Raw genomic sequence first — 19717 nt, forward strand, 5'->3', positions numbered from 1 at the left:
AAGAGAAAGCTGCAATAGGGGAAATGTACATGGATTGGAAGACATATACAAGTTCAGAGAGGGAATGATTAATTGGATATGAGAGCAGTATATCAAGGAGATTAAGAACACAAATTTGGGGTCTTGAACCCTAGTCCTTCACCTACTAACTGTACAAGCCACTCGTTTCCTCCGTTTATGAGACGGGGCAACAGTTACAGGGTAGTGGAAGAATTAAGCAATGGCATCCATGTAATGTGGTTAACATAGAGTCTGAAGCACGGTAAGCACTCAAATATTGGCAGTCACTATGAAATTATTATTATTATTATTATTATCATTGTTACTACTATTATTGGGTAAAGGAGAGGAATGACTCAAGAATATGTCCAACCTTCTGGCTTGGACCCTTGACTTACGATGGCTCCATTACTTAAGAGAGAGCATAGGAAGAGAAATAGACTGGTAGAGAATGGGGGAAATGAGGATTCTGAGATTTCATGAAAAAGTCCAGTGGAAACATCCATTTGGAAGTTGAGGAAAAGGCTTTTGGAGTTTGGAGGAGAGATGAAAGCTGAACATAGATACCTGGGAGTTTGTTGGAATGTAGATGATAATGGAAGACATGGGATTGAGTCTGACTCCCCAGGGAGAGGGGAAGAAAAAGCAGCCTTTCACTGATATGTCCAAGAGGAGAGGCTCCTAGGGAGACTTCGATAAAATATCAAAAATACAGTAGGAGTGTCTAGATTGTTAATTAGACTCTCAGGAACTCCACTCATACGACAGACTCCATACAAAAATTAGACAAAAGGTGCTCTCTCCAGTCAGACAATGACAGGAAAGTATCCCTTTTAGGTGTAATTATGCAACCTTAGCTTGTCAAGGGTATCAGCGCTCACTGAAGCCAATTTTCCACCTGTGCTTACAGTCTCATTTGTCCGACTACACTAATTAGAATCATTTTAGTGACAGGAGAGTGACTGCCCCCTCAGTTCTATGAAGGTGCTCCCTTCCATCTTCTAGCAATTCTGGCCATTAAAAGAGTTCTCACCTGGAAGACTGTTTTCCAGTAACCACTTCCAATTCTCTCTCTGGAACTAGGAACTCTCTGATCCACAGTTCACGCTCTGTATATATATAAGTTCTTAAGATTCCTGCACATGATATATATTGATCCAGAGCCAGGGGCTACTTTCCCGGCTTCTCTTTGACAGAAAACCTTCCAAGTCACTACTGAAAATCCAACACCTAGTGACAAGTAGATGATGAAGTTGAGACATCTAAAGATGTCTTTCACCTGGCCTTGTCTCCCAAAAGTAGGTGGGTGGTACTCAGCAAAAAGACTAAGATCCAAAAAAAGGAAGAGAACTATAGAGCAGACTGAAATAAAATGGCATAATAACTACAGCTATGCATCTTCTGTCCACCATCCCCCATCAGTAAGAGACAAAAAGATCTCTACCCTAAAGAGTGGTGAGTTGGTTGCTTTTAATGATATCACATCAATCTGCTTATTTTAAGAAAATAATCTTAGGAAAGATACTTTTTTCCCCAGAGTCAGGGAATGACACTCAATGAGAGCTAATTTTATGAAATCTTTGAGAAGCCAAAGGACCCGTGGAACCATATCATATAAGAACTGCATATGCTTCATTCTTCTTTCAAATATCACCTCTGAATCCTTCTGCATGTACAAGGTGAAGCACTGCAGGTTTGAAAAACTCTCCTCCATTCTCCCTTGGTAAGTGCTGCAAACAGCATTAATGATATACCTACCTAAACTGGGTACCAGTGATAAGAGAGGCTCATCCAACAAAATGGCAGCTGTGGGACAGTTAAAATAGGTATCGAGAGGTGTGTCAGAAGGCTTGGATACAAGTCAGTGTGCAGTCACTGATCAGATATATCACACTGGACAAATCACTCAGGTGCTCAAAGCTCTGGCTACCTCATCTTTAAAATGGGGTGGCATTACCTACCACCTATGGGAAAGTGCCTTGTGAATGCCAAAGCATTACATATGGAGGGAGGTATATTTAAACAGGAAGAACAAGAGTGGAAAGAGGAAAGAAATAACGGAGGAGAATACACAGAAGGGGAGAAATGAGAATTGTGGGGTATTAGAGAAGGAAAATTTGCTCAAGTCACAAGGTGATTCAGTGTCAAGGATAAAGTATGACACAGGCTCCTTGATTCCCAGGGCTGCTCTTCCTTCACCTCCCCAGCACTGGCTGGAGCCAGTGGTTACAAGCACATTGTCAGGCTTGGAATTACAGCTGTGTGACCTTGAGCAAAATACCTCTGTGAACCTTCATTTCTTCATCTGAAAAATGGAGGTTAAAGGTAGTAGCTGTCACGTAGGGTTCTTGTGAGGATCAAAGGACTTCATCAGGCTATTAGGTTACTTAGCTATTACTATACTCAGTAGCATATGAAACTAGTTTATTAGCTCCATCCTGTGTGTGCTTTGTTTTATTTGTTAACGTTACTCTTGGTTCTGGAATAAATTCCAACTGGATTCTATTTTGGGATTCTCCCCATTAGTCTATTCATTTCAGCTCAACTTGCAACATCAAGGGTGGGGGAGTTACTTCCGGAACATTCTCCCTTTGAAAAACCCCTGCTCTCTAGTCGCACAAGTAGCACAAGTAGCACAAGTAGCTGGTATAAACTGGAGGTGCTCAACATCGTCAGAGCCATAACTGCTTCCTGCCCATCCTCTTACATTTCCTTAATCAGATCCTTCTATTGTTCTGCAGGTTAACGATTTCCAAGTATCTCCAAACAGTACAAATCTTTATTGCATTCCCCAGCACCCCTTCCTCAGTCCCTTTCCTTGCCCTTCTATTATTGTTGTTGTTGTTGTTGTTGTTGTTATTTAAAAGCAGGGTGAGCTGAAGCTATTAGAGAGTGAGAACTCTGAGCTGTCTACAGGAAGTGCAATATGATCTACATTTCCCTTTTGCTGACAAGCATCCAGGCCTGGGTGCCCCTGTGCCTTTTTGTAAATCAGAAGAATATTGAGCTCATTACGTTGAAGCACAAGTTATCCCTTTCATTGGTCGATTTGTCTGGGTCAACTGTTCTAGCACATTTATTCTGGACATCTAAAAGATGGGACATCTAACGGTCCATCTCCAATCTTACAGATGCCATTCACTTTAGTATCCTAAAATGATATTCTGAAATTAGGCCATTCAAATGCAATTATTAGGTTCCGAAGTGCTGTCTTCCATCAGAACAGTGGAAGGAATCCAAAGTCAGTCCCAGGTACCTATAAACAGGAACAATAGGGTCCATATTAACAGTAAGGTGCAGGGTTTACCAGGCACATTTACTTCTACTTTCTCTTTTGAGCATCACACTCTACAGCTCCGTGGGGGAGGTAAAGATTATAAGCTCCTCTCTGAGGAGAAGGGAATTGAGGCTCTGAGAGAACAGGTCATCATTCAAAGATCTATTAATGGAGAACGGAGGGAAAAAAAAGAGCTCCAATGCAAATCTTCTGTTGGAGATCGCAGTTCTCTACCTCATCCTCTTCCTTCATTTCTTCCTCGTGTTCAATAATCAACTTCCAAGGTATTCCTTTAGGCTAATTGAATGCTGCAGCACCTAATTTTCCGACTGTGTCTTCACCTCAAATGCCTAACACCCAATACCTTCAGCATCTTAGCCCGTTGACCTCCTCCACCTCAATGACCTTCACTCTCTCCCTCTTCCGGCATCTTACCTCCTCCATGGTTACTCACTCCTAGAACAAGAATGTGTCACATCTCCCACAGCCCCTCTTACCTGACGTATTGTGTTAAAACATCCCAGTCTCTGACTCGTCTGTCATGACACCTGCCCCCTACCTGTTCAAGGCCCCTGGGCCCATGATGACTGTCTTTCCCTTCATCCACTATCAACTGTCTTCATTTCCTTTCGGATTGACTTAGGTCCAATGATCCAGCTCTATGCTTACTTTCAGCCAGCACTTTTAACTCCTTTACCCAACTGTCCTGTCATCACACCCACTTGGCAAACCCCAACCCCATTTGAACCCACATCCACCATCCACGCTGTTTCCTCACATTTTCAGTTCTTTTGGAGAATAACATCCCAGCTGCACAGACTGTAGCTGGTATAAACTGGAGGTGCTCAACATCGTCAGAGCCATAACTGCTTCCTGCCCATCCTCTTACATTTCCTTAATCAGATCCTTCTATTGTTCTGCAGGTTAACGATTTCCAAGTATCTCCAAACAGTACAAATCTTTATTGCATTCCCCAGCACCCCTTCCTCAGCGATCGATTTCATATCCTACTTCACAAAAAGAACAGAGGCCATCGGAAGTCCCTTCAAACCCCCAGAAGTAAAATCAATAGATTTTATCTGCACCTACACCTCTCTCTCCCTTATTCCTTCCTATTTCAGCTGAAAGGTGTCCCTCCATGTATGTGCTTGTCTTTTCCCTCCCTGCTTCCTGAAAAAGTGCTTCATCAAAAATAAGCCTGTTCTGCCCCTCAGTAGAGTCTCTCCCTCTCGGAATAATCTCTCCCCTCTTAGAAACCAAAGAAAAACAACCAAAAGACCCTCTTTATTTCAATTCTCTGCTCCCCTTCTCCATCTTAGAAACCAAAGAAAAACAACCCAAAGACCCTCTTTATTTCAAGTCTCTCCTCTCCTTCATAGCTTTGCTTCTTTAAAGGGGGAAAAAAAAAGTCTACTCTCTTGCTCCTCACATTTCAATCCAATCTGACTTCTGTCCTCAACATTCAATTTAAACAGCTCTTGCCAAGGTCAAGATTTAAGTATAAAATACTACTTTCAGTTCTAATCTTCTGTAATATATCAAAAACCATGGTCTTTGATTCCCCATACCTTCCTTCTTAAACATTCATTTATTCTACCTTTCATGGCACCAAATGTCCCTGATTTTCCTCCTTTACCAATGGCTATTGTTCAACTTCTCAGTGCTTTTCTTGGCACGTGCTAAAGAGGCTGCTCCATGAGTGAACCCATGCCCAGGGCATATTTACAATTACCACTGCTAACCTGATGAGTCTGAACACTATATATATATTTGTAATCCAAGCTCTCTCTTTTAAGAGTCAGAACCATTTATAAAACAACTGTCTACCAGGTCTCTTTAAATTTCCAAACATTCCAACATTTCCAAAGCTGACTCATCGTCTTCAAACATACACAACATCCCAAAAGGTTCTTTGCCTTCCAGGGCTCCATAGCTTGATGAAAAATTACCACCACCCACCTCGCTGACCGAGTTAAAAAATGGCCCCCTCTTTTTCCTATTTAATCTAGATCCAGTGATTTATCACTTAAGGTATGATCTTGCCAAGTTCCTTGCTTCTTGAGTCTTCCCTCTTTCCACCTTCATATTCAAATACCTAAAAGAGTATTCAAATACTGAGTCTTCCATCTCCTTGAAGTATCTCAAGTTATGATTTCATTTATAAGGTGTTCTTGAAATGGCAAAATCATAGAGATAGGCAACAAATTAGTGGCTGTCAGGGGTTAGTGATGGTGGAGGAGAAGGGAGAGGGAGGACTCTAAAGGATAGCACAAGGGACATCTTCGTGGTGATTGAATTGTTCTGTATCTTGATTGCAGTGGTGATTACATGAATCTGCACATGTGATAAAATGGCACAGATCTATACAAACCCATCTATTGTCAAAACCAGTGTCAATCTCATGGTTTTTATATCCTACAGTCCCGTAAGATGTTAACCCTTGGGGAAAACCAGGTGAAGGGTACATAGGACCTCTCTGGACTGTCTTTGCAACTGCTTACCAATCCATAATTATTTCTCAAAACAGTTTTATAAAAGTTTTATAAAATCCACATTGATGCTACTTTAGTCCAAGATACTGTCCTCTCTCACCTAGGTCACTGCCATTGCATTCTGTTTTCCTGCCATACATTTTGCACCCTCTTCCATCTTTCCCCTACCAATCCATTTCTCTCCTTTTTAGCAGGAATGATGTTCCTGAGAGGACAACCTGAACGTGCTATCACTGGGCCCAATCCTCTAAATAACTCCCTATTGTCCTGCGGGCCTAGTTCCTAAATTGTGTGTTAGGGTACTGCAGAGCACAGCAAACTCACAGAGGCACAGTGGGATATTACAAACGTTCCAGGGAAATAAGGTACACTTGACATTTATTGGGGATCACAAAAACTACTAACTTGAGGTAGTTCACAGTTTCAACATTAACACTACACTCCAGTCCTTTCAATGATGGCACAGCATAGTGAAGCTGGGTATCTAGCAGCTGGGACAATTACAAAGTTCTACAGAAAAATTAATGAGGAATAAGAAATGAGGGTGGCAGGATCCAAATGCATGGTTTGAGCATTAGTAACTGTGGTTGTTTACAAATAAAATAAAACCATTGTTTGTTTGTTTTCCTTTAGATGTGCATGTATTATTTTTCAAATGGCCCCTAACTTATTGGGGCATAAATATTTCATTAAATTATTTGGACCTAACTATTTAATAAATAGAATTATTAATATTCCTCTGGCCTAGATGAATCATAACAACATCAATGAGACATTAAGAGCCTCTTGAAATGAGGAAATGTGGGGGCCACCACCTGAAGATGAGGTTCAAACTCTTTTATAGAATACACATCAGGCCCCATCATGACCTAACCCCCTACGGATTTCTCTGGCCAGCATTGGAACATTTTCTCTGCCTATAGTTCACACTGACTAACTTGTAGCCCCTGGAATATGTTTGTACCGTTCTGAGCACCACCTCAGTGCACACAGACACACACACATACACACAGACACACACACACACACACACACACACACACACACACACACACACAGAGCTCTTCCTTCCTTCCTTCCTTCCTTCCTTCCTTCCTTCCTTCCTTTCTTCCTTCCTTCCTTCCTTCCTTCCTTCCTTCCTTCCTTCCTTCCTTCCTTCCTTCCTTCCTTCCTTCCTTTGCCTAACTCTTACTGCTCAGATCTCTACTGTAAAACAAACAAACAAACAAACAAAACCTCTTCTTCTAAAAAGCCTTCCTTAATCTTGCAAGACCCACTTGAGTGCCCCTTCTCTGCACTGCTGTTCCATTTTCTACGTCTTTCCCAACACTTCTCCTGCGAGGTTCCAAGTCGACTGCGTATGGTCTGCCTCTGCCCAGCTCCCGTACAGTCCTCTTCGGGGGCACAGCTCAGCAATGCCTTGGGGTCATCAGAGGCTGATGTAGTCCTCACACGATAGGAACTCAACAAATATTTGTTGAATGAACACACGGGTGGGCAGTTCCTTTCAAAATCCGACAATCCCCAACAGTTTAGCAGCACCAAGACGTCCATATCATTTGTATTCACCTCCTTCTTTCTCACACAAACCACCCACCCCCTGTGATATAAAACTGCGTGTCACACTAGAGTCGCAGACAGGCTGTCACAGGTGCTCAGGAGGAAGGCTGCACCTTGCTGCCTTCTCTGAACAACACACGCCTGTAATTTGTAATTTGAGAAAAAGCGGCGTTACTCCCACCACACCGACACACCCCATCCCGAAATGCAGCTGATTGCTGTGAAGGGGCTTGGGTGAAAAGCCACCCCTGAGGGACCCACGTCTTCTGAGTGTCAGACATCAAAGACAACCTCTCGAGCACCGTGCAGCGGGAGCTGGAAGATGCGACGTCGCAGACGGCTCCCATCACCTGGGCTGATTAATAAATTAGGCGCTTGCAAATCATAGGACGTGTACTGTTTACAGGAATCGATGCAGGCTGACAGCCTGAGGACACCTTGCCTGTACAGAGGCCTCTGGATTCCTGCCCCATGTGCCCCAGGGCATCAGAAATCTTCTCTCTGATATTCTTTCTCCATCTTCCTCCTGGCAAATGTCCCCTTAGTCTAAGAATGGAGCAATGCTGGCTCCGCAGGGCACCTGAGCAACTCTGCACTCTGGCCCAGCCCCCTGCCTGCTGTTGGGGGTCTCCTGCCAGCCTTCACAGAGTCCCTGCTGAACTCCCAGGGCTTTGAGAGTTGTTTAGGTTGCAGGCCCCAAACACTTGCTCTATGCTAAATGCCATCATACTTTATCTTCTGAAATCTTTCTGACAGTCTTGGAAATGTATCCCCATTTTGCAGATGAAGAAATTGAAGCTCCTAAAGTTTAAGTAACACACGCCCAGGATCACATAGGTGGGAAGCGGCAGAGCCAGGACTCAAACCAAGGTCTGCCTGAGTCTAAAGACGTGTCCTTCATTACTGAGCTGTAGCGACTGTTTTAGGGTTCACATAAGCTCAGCTACCGACTTGCAGCTGGAAGTTTCCATCAAGGTTTGCAGGGACAAATCAGGTGTAGATAAAGGGTGGAATGCAAAGCCTTCCTCCAAGCCATGTCTGGGAAGTCACTGCTAATGAAACCCAGTAATTCTTATGCCCAGAAGGAAGGCCTTGAGAGAGAAAGAAATTGCCTAGAGGCAGAAGCATGGACATTCTGGCTCCTTTCATGAGATACACAAAGGTATCCAACCATTGCAGAACTCCACACAAAATAATGCATCCTGCCACAGGTACCCAGAATGGAAGCGGGACAGGTAAGCTTGGATGCAGCCCAGGAAGAGAGCTGTCTGATGGGTAGCCTAAACAGCTCTGTTGGTGACACTGAGTGGTACTTGGGAATTAACGAACTCCATCCTTACTGCTTTTGTCTGGGGTCCAGCACTTGCTTCCTCTCCCTTTAATTACTGCCATGGCTCTCTAAAAACCCTTCCCTCTTACTCCTATCCTCAAATCCCTCATGCTGCAACCAGAGTAGTATTTCTAAATGTATGTCAGACCATGCCAGTCTCATGTTTCAAACCTATCATTGATTTCCTGTGGCCCGGATCAGATAAGACACAGGTTCTAATCTGCTTAACCCATGGCAAACACTGCTAATCAAACATGGTACAGTTTTCCTAAGCCAAAACGTGACCACAACATAGTCTCAAATCAGTGCTTTTCAGACTGAAAGGCCCACCCTATTAGTGGAGGCTGAATTCAATTTAGTTGGTAGGCACAAGCATTTTTAAAAATAAATGACTCAGAAAGGAATAGATTATATTGGAATGGAATACAATATAAAATATCATGATGCATCACATATAGCAAGGTTAAGTATTTTTTCATGAATTTTCATTTCAATCACATATCTCTAGGTTTATTGAACGCCAATGGAAAATGCATTTTTTTTTTTTAGCATGAGTTAGGGCCAAAAAATGTAAAAACAAAACAAACAAAAAACAGTGCTCTAAATAGCTATCTAGTGATACCCTGTAACTAGAGTTTGAAGGTTAGTTAAAATCAATCTGCCATTCCAAATTCTTTTGCCCCCTTGCCTTTGCAGATGCTACTCCATCTCCCTGGGCTGATTTTCTCCCTACTGTCTTCTCACCAAATCCTAACCCTCTTTGAAGACTGAGTTCAATACTCCTTTCTTTAGGATGCCCTCCTAGATTTGTCTTTTCCTCCCATCCTTCCGCACTTTGAGGATCTCCTCCACACAAATGTAGCATCCAGGGCATTGCCCAATCAGAGAACTTTTCACCCAAAATACCCGGAATTCCTTGAGGGCAGGGATCAAGGTTTTCCTCTTCCTATCCCAGGGAACAGTACAGAGCCTGGTTAGTAGGAGTCTAGAGAGCAGTAAAGATTTTTCAAATGAACGAGTAAGCTGTAGGCGCTCCAGAACACAAATCCAGTACCTTTCTTCCTTCCTTGGCCAAGATTTGGACGATAGAATCTGAAGCCCCAAGGGCTTGTCTCCATTCTCCTAATTTCCCCAGTTACAACAATGGCCATATTTTGCATTGGTTTAAAGACACTGTGTCAGCCAGTCAGTCCATAGGAGGGAGGCGTGCAAGCCAGTTCAGTTTCAGACATTGCTCCTGATTAAAGCTGGGGAGTTGCTCTGCGAAGACTGTAGCCAACCAAGGTTTGCAGCTCATGGAAGTCAGGTCAGTAATGGCATGGGAGCAAAGAGGTAAAGTACTGCATAGGTACCAATTCGGTAGCAATAAAACTATCGTTTTTGGAAGGGGAAGATCAATTTTAAATAATCAACATGGATGATTATCTGTGACTTGACAACAAGTTGGCCTGAAAGATGTTTGCTGCATAACCTCTCCCCATGTCTCTCTATCCGGGGAGACCTTGAGCAGACCTTTGGATTAAATGAGGGATAGGATAGGGGGAGAGCGGAGGGATTTGGCTGTCACCAGTGATGCCAACCTCTAAGTGGCATCTACAACCACAAACAGGGGACATCGTCCTGTTTTCATCTTATTTTGAGCCTAAGGGCATGCTCTAAAAGAAATAAAAAGTATTTGTGAATGCACTTGCTCCAAACCCGTTTTCAATGACTCAGGCAATGTGTACACAATGAAGCCTAAACGTCTTACTTCCTAAAGAAGGAGGAGGGGAAACTCATCAGATCTCCCAGGTCTTCTGCAGCCATGGAGACTATGTTTTCTGGAGTGGAGAACTAGTGTCTCTGAAATGCTGCCTCTCTGCAGCTGGAAGCAACAATCGATTCACCTTTCTTAATGCATCAACTGCCACCCTGTCTGAGGCCATGTCTAAAACCATGGAAAAATCCATTTCCCTTCGGTCCCGTAGCCAGACCCTTTGGGCATCTGGGCCTAACACTGGTCCCTATATTTCAACCATTCCAACTCAAACTCATGAAGACTAAAATCCAAGACCATTTATTCTGATATCCTTCCCACCACCTCTTTTCATTTCTTCCCAAAAATACTTGCTCTAGAGCAAGATTTCTGAATCTCTACCCCACTGACATTGTAAGCCAGATAATTCATGGCTGCAGAGGGCTGTCTGTGCATTGTAGGACGTGTAGCAGTTCCCCTGATCCCTGGACTTACCCATCAGATGTCAGTAGCACCACCCCCACCAATTGTGACAACTAAACATGCCCCCAGACATTTCCAGATGTAGCCTCATGGAGAAAAGTATCCTGATCGACAGTCATCGCCCTAGCTCGGTTTTCTCATGTCTGTCCTAGACTGCTTAAATCCAGTACCAGAGGAAGGCACCGGTATGCTTTGAAAGCTTTGCAGGTGATTCTAATGTGCAGACACTTCTGCGCAGACTCAATCAAGAACTTTCCTTACTCCTCAACTGCGCCACTGGCCTCTGTGAAACTTCCTATCCCTTTGCCACAGGGTGGAACGCCAAACTTAGGGATAAGACATAGCAGTGAAGGAAAAAAAAGAAATAGCAGTGCAGGAAAGAAAAATAGTAGTGCAGAAATTCAGCAAACAAAAAGGGAGAGGAAAAAAAAGATAAGGCAATTACTTGTAATAGGAAAACTGAAGCTACTAATTACATTTCCTTTTAATCATAAATCAGGAGGTAGATTTAGTCCAAAGTGCTCAAAGCAAAAGCTCAACAGGTAGGGGGGCTTCCTCAGCCAGGTGCCGGCCTCCCAAGCTGAAGAGGTGCCCTTTTAAGAGTGCTTTGACAACAGGCTGGCATCCAAAGCAGCAATACTCAAGTTGCCCAAGCTGGGTCCAGCCAGTGACTCCTTAAACTTGCTCTCGAGAATCCAAATCCCTCTGAGAAAAACAGGTTGTATGGTCAAAGAGGTTTGGTCAAACATTGTTAAAGAGTCTAGTAAAGATCTTGAAAAGCCCTGTGGTCAGGAGCCCTGTGTAGCTCTGTTTGGTTTCCCAAACAAATTTATTTATGTCATTTGGGAGGCAACATAACACGGTTAAACACGCAGGGCCTGGAATCCGCCTGCCAGTGACATACCCTACTTTACCATCGATTAGCTCTCTTTCTTTGGACACGGAGAAGATAACAATACCTGAAGTACAGGATTATCGGAAGGATCAATTAGCTGGAATAATTTATGTACACCCTGTCCATGTAAGCACCGGATAAGCTTTAATGTTAGCAACTATTATTGTTGTTATTATTATTATTAATTTGACCATGGGATCGTTTTCTTTTCCCCAGAAAACACCTTTAACATCACATTAGCGTTCCATGTAATATACTTTCAGAAATGTTAATTTAGACTAATTTTAGCCACCCTAAGAGAAATACAACTTTTGCACTATGTGATATCTAGATTCTACCTGGAATCCAGAGGTTGGTTGTTTCCTTTCAAGTGCAACCACAAGCACCCTGAGTGATGCAGTGGTGTACTTTTTTCGCACCGCCACTCCTCTGTTAGCTCCTTGAAGGCAGAGACCTGTCTACCTTGTACATCATCCTCTCCCCAGGGCATAGCATCTGGCACACCTAGGTGCTCAATACACATGCTTGAATGGTTTCTAGATAAGGACCACATCCCCTTTATCTCAATAGAACCAGCCCCATTCATTTGGCCAAGTAGCTCTACCACAAAACCTACTAAGATATTTTTATGAAACACAGGAAGGAACCATCAGCATAGCAGATTAAAGCTGAGCTTCATGCAACTCTGAATATGCAAGACAGGCAATCAGACTCAGTTTACCAAGTTTGATTTACACTCAACTTTTAGATACTTATTTAAGGCTCAGAGAAGATGCATCATAAGCCACAAATCGCCTGAGCCACAAACCACCTGATTGGCAACCTGCAGAGCGAGCCGCTCAGTATGAAACCAGCTTTTAAGGCACAGGGACCACCATGATAAGTATCTCTCCTCTGCCCTGACTCTCCAGAACCAAAGTCTGCAAAGGGTACCACCATTCTCCTATTAAATCCATCTGAAATAATTGCTAAATTTATAGCAACTACTGATGATCTCAAAGTCAGGGGTGGGGGGGAAGAAAGAAAAGAAAATACAAAAAGGTAGTGGAAACACCTTGGGACCCAAATGACTTTTAAATACACACGAGAAGAAAAGCAATAATTTCTAGCAATGCAATCAGCTCTCTAAGGCAGAGGAGAGGACTTGATGCCTGCAGCTCCTGCAAAACACCAAGCTCCATATGGTGGAGAGCTAAGTTATTTCTCACCACAACCGCACAAGACATTGCACAACACCTTCATTTGACAGATGAGAAAACTGAGTCTCAAAGAGGTTATGACTTGTCCCTGGTCAAAAGTCTCTCACCTTTGCTAATGAAGCAGGTAGTTAAGAACCAGAAAGAGTCATGAACACATAGCGTTAAGGGCTCATCTTGTGGAGTGTCCCAGGCCGGCCTGTGATCCCCACCCCAGCTCGGCCACTTTCCAGATGTGTGACGTGGACAAGTTGCTCAGCCTCTCGTTTTTTCATTCGTAATATGGACAAAAACAGTATTTCCCTCGCAGAATGGCTGTATGTAATGACTAATATATGGATGACAGTAACAGAAAGTTAAAAATAAATGATTTTGTCAGAATGGTGATATAGAACCATAATGAAAAATAGTCCAGATGTAAGAGAATTTCAATTTTTACAAAGCGTTCTCACAAAATTTTATTTCGTCTGACCTAGCGCGTAGGGCAGACATCATTATCCCTTCCTACAGAGGAGACAAATTGGGTATCTGGGCAGTTACTCATTCATTCCTATCCATGGAATAATGTTTATTTGTTTATTGACTCTTTTTTCTCTACCCTTCACCCCCAACCCTGAGGCTGGTGAAGGAGGGGGTGGACACTGTGGGTTGTGTGTGCACGCTTTGTTGTGTACTTTTGCTTGTCTCCTTATCACCAAATCGCAGCACAGCTTACGGCATATGATTGGTGTTAGGTTCCAAAGCAATGGAAGTATGAATGAGTGAATGGTGCGTGAATGAATTTGGCCAGGATGACAAAGTTAGAAAGTGGCTCCAAAATAAACAATACCTGAGTCTCCAGACTCCAAGTCCAGAGTCCTCTCTGCTACCTATGCTGTATTTTTAAATGACAACATTTCACAGAATTATGGAGTTCCGGAGATGGGAAGACTTTGGAGACCACCTCAGTTAACACTCTCATTTTGCAGATGAGGCAACAGGGGTTCAAAGAAGTTTCGTTACTTGGCCCAAATCATGTATCAAGGATGTAGACGAGCTGAGCAAGCATCAAATTCTCTGAGTCCAAGATCAATGCTGCTGCCAGTGGCAGATTCTCACAGCAAACTCCCCCAGTCTCCACGTGTCAGCTCAGGCTTGTGAGTGATGGAGCGTGCGCTTTCTATGCCCCAACCACTGGGCAATACTGTATTATTGTATTATATAATAATACTGTATTATTGTATTAACTGGTGAACCAACATGGGAGAGAACTTCTGCTGGGATTTAATCTGAAAGGTTCTCATTGTTGCCTGTGGCAGGTCTCCCCACCAGGACTCTATGAGCTGAAACTAGCCTCTTCATGCATATGCATGAGGAAGGAGATAGCCTTAACCCACTTCAGTAAGGACAGCAGACTCCCTCCCAGCTTCTTTCTAAAGCTTCCAGATCACCTAGGGCTCAGGCCAGGATTCAGGGTGGGGGATACTGGCCAAAGCTTGAGGTCCAGGACATTTCAATGAGGCTGGCCCTCTAGCATATGACAATATGGCACATTCTGGTAGTAAATCCTGACTTTCATGATGCAAATGTCAAGTTTCTAATATACTATGTCCATGTCAGCACATAGGAAGACACACGGAAAATCACTGGTAGATATGCTTTAGTGTTTCAACAAAGCAGTATGCCATGAGAAGCGTCAGACAACCACCCCAATGAGCGTGTCCTAGTTGGCTTTTGCTCTGGTCCAAACCTGGCTTGGATGGGCTCACGTGTCTCTAGGTACTTATTTGCATGTCCATGTCTGGAGTGTGATAGGAGCCCCACCCACTGATTACACATAATAGGTTCCAGATCAATGTATATGATATTAATGGGGTCCCACTTAGGCTATCCTACACTCTTTACTTTGTAGCACACGTGCGCATGCATGTGTGTGTGTGTGCACGTGTTGAATTAATAGCAGTCTCTCCTATGAGAGCAGGGACCATGTTTGTTTTATCCATCATTGTATCATCTGCCCCCAAACAGTACTGGGCCTGTAGCTGGTGCTTAATAATTATTTGAGGATTAAATAAAGGAAGGAAGAAATAACTAGATGACCAAGGGCCTGACTTCTGGGTTGAACTCCATCATTTAATTAACCATGTGACCTTAGTTAAATCTCATATTTAATTTTAGAGCTAGAAAAGAGCTTAGAAATCAGCTTGTTGGCTGATTGCAAACTTTGTTTTAGCCATAAAAAAAAGAAGAAGAAGAAGAAGAAAAGAAAGAAAAAGCCGAAGTACAGCCTACACACAAAAGCAGAAGAAGCGAACCTTCTCTTCCATAATCACTGATCAACATCAAGCTTGTAGGTATGGAGAGCGTCCGTTTCCCATTTCCTCACTGGGTAGCTGAGCATGGCAGGATCTAGGAGAGGACGGAGCTTGCCTAATGTCACAAGACCGGTGCCTAGAGAGCTAGAATTGGTACCCAGATATCCTGATCCCCAACCTCATTAGCAATTCACTGTTCAGCATCTCTAAAACTACCCCCAAAATATTTACAAAGTGGTTGTGAGGGAATAGGATTGGAAGAGTCCTTGCAGAGCTCCAAAACACTCTACATTTGGATACCGTGCTGAAGGAGCCATGCAGCATAGTGCTTGAAAGGGGGGCTTTGGGCCAGGTAGCCCTGTGTCTGGACCCCAGTTCTCCTCCTCACCAGATGGATGAGCGAGGGCAAGGCATTTCACTGCCCCAAGTCCTGGCTTTCCTATCCATAAAACGTGAAGGCGCTGCTCCTCTCCCAGAGGGTGTTGTGATTACTGAATGACCTCCCTGCTTCACGGTGCATCCTAAGTGCTCAGTAAAGGGTTGGTGCTGCTTAACATTCTGTGGTTCTGTGGTATCTGTGGTTCTACTCAGGGTATCCGTTTAAGTCTAGGTTATTTCAACAGCAATCACAGACACATATTAATCTTCTAACATGGGTGAATGCTCTCTTATAAAACTCCATTACAACCGTCACCACGTCATATCAGCACTACTTATATCCAGCTTATCCTTAGTGGCTAGAAGGCTCAGGCATACAACAGTTGCTAAGAAACATCTTAAACAATGAATGGATGCCTTTAGTTCTAGCATATTTATTTGTTTCCAGTCTAGGCTCTACTGTTTCTAAGCTACATACCTTTATTGAAGCCAATCATCTTCTGAACTTTAAAAACTGAAATATGAGCCCCAGTAATCCCAACTGTAAAGTGGAATAACTAGGCTCAAATGTCAGAGAAAGCCACATATAAAAATCAAGAGGTTATTATTTTTTGACAAAACACAAACAGAATAAAATATCTAGATATTTACGACTTCTTCTCTTCCCCTAAACTCAACATGTCAAGCCAGTATCTTTGCCAGGACCAGGGATTTCAGATATTGGAGTGTTCTGTTGAGTGATCAGTGAGCTGCCATGTTTGCTTTAGGCATATTTACACACAGCAATGGCTGTATTCTGTCAGAAACTATGTTAAGGATCAGATTTGAGATTCAGTAGATACTATTCTTGGGTTATATAGAAATAGTTCTCCCAAGGGGTAACTCTTCTAATCAATAAGATTAAAAAGTTTTGAAATTCTGATATTCTTATCTTTTGAAGAAGAAATGCCCCATATTTCTCATCCTTGTGCTTTTTTCCCTTTTCTTACATACCCCATATTCATTTTCCTTAGTGTGTTCCTGGTTTTCATCATGCCCAGAGAACCTTTCCCCAATAACTCTGATTAATTACCAAACTTCAAGGCTCACAGAAGGTTCATCTGTAAACACTTGTACAAATGGAACCATTGCCAGACCTCAGTCACTAGTGGGCCAACTTTAAACTAGGATTTGAATATTCAACACAGAATCAGAGTCATTTGCAGCTGGTAGAGATTTCATGAATCACCCATTCCCAGTCCACAATACCACAAAATGTGCAAAGGAGACATGCCCATTTTCATATCAAATGTATAGAAGACATAAGACCGCAATCCATGCCTTCCAGCTGCAGGCCAAGGTTCTTTCCTTTACCATGCTTTCCGGCGCTCCTACCCTAACTGGCCCAGAAATGTTCAGGTTTGCCCTTCTTCCTTTAACTTAAGACAAAGATTAAATCTCTAGAGAGTTTTTTGCATTCTCTAATTCATTCATGTCCACAACATTTATTATGTGCTTATGATACAATGCAGAACAAAAATCATTCTGAGGATCCAGAAATGAATTATACTGCGGGTGCCAAAAAAATGTTTACTAAACATTTTAAGAAATGTTATCTATGCTCAAGCAGTAGTGTGCCATAATCAGAAGTGTCTGGACACTGATGGTAACCACTTTGAGCACCTCTTGTAATTGCAGAAGTCAAACGTGACTTGTATTCATCTTTTGTTATTGGTATATATTGAATATTATAATTAATAAAGTTTTTTCCTTTCTTAACATGTGTATACATTTTTTTGGCACCCTCTGTTTATATCCTGTCCTCAAAGAGTTTCCAGTTAGGTAAAAAAGAAATACAAGAATGCATTCTAATGCCAAATAGCTTAAAACTAAAGAGGTATAAGTATATAGAGCTACAGATATACCAAAGAGAGGGTATCAAGTGGAATGGGGAGAATCTAAGACGGTTTCAAAGACGAAAGAACTTGGGGCTAAGTCCTTTGAGGATGAACGGAATTCCAAAGGGCTAGCTCAGATATGCTCAAGAAAAGGTTGTTCACTGAGTGTCTATACTTGTTTCTAAATGTATGCAGGTTTGGATAGGACATTGGGTGTACTAACAGTATTTGCAAACCAACACTACCTATACTTCATGTGGTTGACTCAAAATACTTTGACTATAGATGAATCCCAGGGTTTGAATAGCCAGGGTTTGAACCCCAGTTCCACCACTTACTGACGATGTAACTTTAGACAAGCTATTTCACCTCGCTGAAGCTCAATGACCTCATCTATACAGGGGAGAAAACGGATAGAACCTATCTCTGATGGTTATTGTGAGGTTTAAAGGAGGAAGTATATATAAAGTACCACGTACCATGGTCAGCACACAATAAGTACTCAATAAATATTAGTTATTTGTTCACCTTGCCATTGTTATTCTCTTGTGCAAAGTAAAACAAAAACAAAAACAAAAAAGGTGAAAAAGTGACTAACAGCCTGCTGAAGCATCACGATCCCTTGGCCCAGGTGCCCCCCCATATAGCAAGGCCCATAACAATGATTGACCCCCAAATGCATTCTATAAAGGAAAAGCTAGGGCTAGCTCAACCCAGATCCTACCTGTATATTTTATATCTGGTTGTAAATCCTTGACGATGTCTTTCCACAAAGGATAGGTAGCTCCTGGAGTGGTGGAAAGGCCCCCTGTCTGAAATGAGCCAATCAAATTCCTTGGAGACATGTTGGTCTGTCCCAGCTGGTTCCTGGTGGGAGGGCTGCACTGAGATACGGCCCCATATAAACAGGAAGTAGAGGAGCTCAACAAACCTCCAGTTCATGCTTTTCTGCCGGCCTTTTTCCTCTCATTCTTGCTCCATTCTGTGGAGTCCTATGGAGAAAAAGAAAGAGACAGAGAGAGAGAGAGACAGAGAGAGACAGAAAACACAAAATAAAAGGAAGAGAGAGAAAGACAAAGGAAAAGAAAAATGACATTAACACATTTTCATAATACTACCTTACATGGGTAGAGAGCTTTAAGGTTTACAAAATTCAGTACAGTGTCTGGTGAAGAGCATGGCATCTGTGCAGATCCGGGCTCCCATCCTGCTTCGCTATTCACATGTCATGTAAACATGTATAAACCACTGCACTGTTTAAGCAGTTTCCTCATCTGTCAAACAGAGGATGGGCTGAAGTGTCCGCAGCTTGGTACTTGGCACATCATAGGTGCTCAGATGTGTTTAAAGAATGAATGAAATGAATGAACGCAGAAACAGAGTCTCTTACAGCCCGTAAGGGATGTGGACACACAACTCAAGTGTCTGTCCTACCTAGTGTCTTCACAAACAACCTGCCTCTCATGACAAGGACAGCCAACAGGCCTTCCTTTGTCTCCTCCTCTCACATAGACATGTACCTACTGAGTGTACACTTTGCTTTTGCTTATCACATGAATGCATAGAGTCATAGGATGGACTATGAGCATGACCAACCCTACAAAGAAAGTTTGTGCAGTTCCTTAGGGTCTACTTCAATAGGACCTGGTGAAATGTCTCCTTCACCCCAAGGAAACATGACCAGAGAATTCACCTGTCACTGCCTCGAGCCTCAGTATTCCCTGGTGTTCAGAAGGGAAACTAAAGCCAAGGAACTAGGGGGTTCTTGCTCTCCTCATTATGGAGGATGGTAGCATAGCACAGTGGTGCCATGGTGGAGAGATTATTATGACTCAAGGAGAGCCTAGGTACAGGCTGCTTGTGGGGAGGAGAGGAGAGGGACCACAAGGCCATGCCGACCACGCCTTTGGAAATTTTACATATTTGGTATTTATCATTTCATCAGCATTCTACTTACTAGCCTCACACTGTCTGTGTCTCCCACCCCCATTTATTCTAGAAGAGCATGTATTACTCCATATTGAAACGTAGCTTTGAATCCAGGTTCCGTCAGTTATAAACAGTACGATTTCAAGCAGGTCATTTCACATCTCTCGATTTCAGTTTGCTCCTCTGTAAAATGTGGTCAATAGTAGCATCTACACCCAGAACTAATGTGACAATGAAATGACACAATTGATGTCAAGTGTCCCACCCAGTG

General features: G+C 42.8%; 1 protein-coding gene across 1 annotated transcript in view; it reads right to left on the reverse strand.

Moving 5' to 3' along the window:
• BRINP1 (BMP/retinoic acid inducible neural specific 1) overlaps window positions 1-19717 on the reverse strand; it is a 170534-nt gene that overhangs the window by 104135 nt on the left and 46682 nt on the right. Inside the window, exon 2 of the mRNA XM_033123206.1 lies at window positions 18242-18509. Within this exon, the coding sequence (XP_032979097.1) occupies window positions 18242-18459 (218 nt within the window). The 5' untranslated portion in view covers window positions 18460-18509. The remainder of the gene's footprint in view (window positions 1-18241; window positions 18510-19717) is intronic.

Source organism: Rhinolophus ferrumequinum, chromosome 12, assembly GCF_004115265.2.
Source record: "Rhinolophus ferrumequinum isolate MPI-CBG mRhiFer1 chromosome 12, mRhiFer1_v1.p, whole genome shotgun sequence".
In the NCBI taxonomy this organism is placed as follows: domain Eukaryota; kingdom Metazoa; phylum Chordata; class Mammalia; order Chiroptera; family Rhinolophidae; genus Rhinolophus; species Rhinolophus ferrumequinum.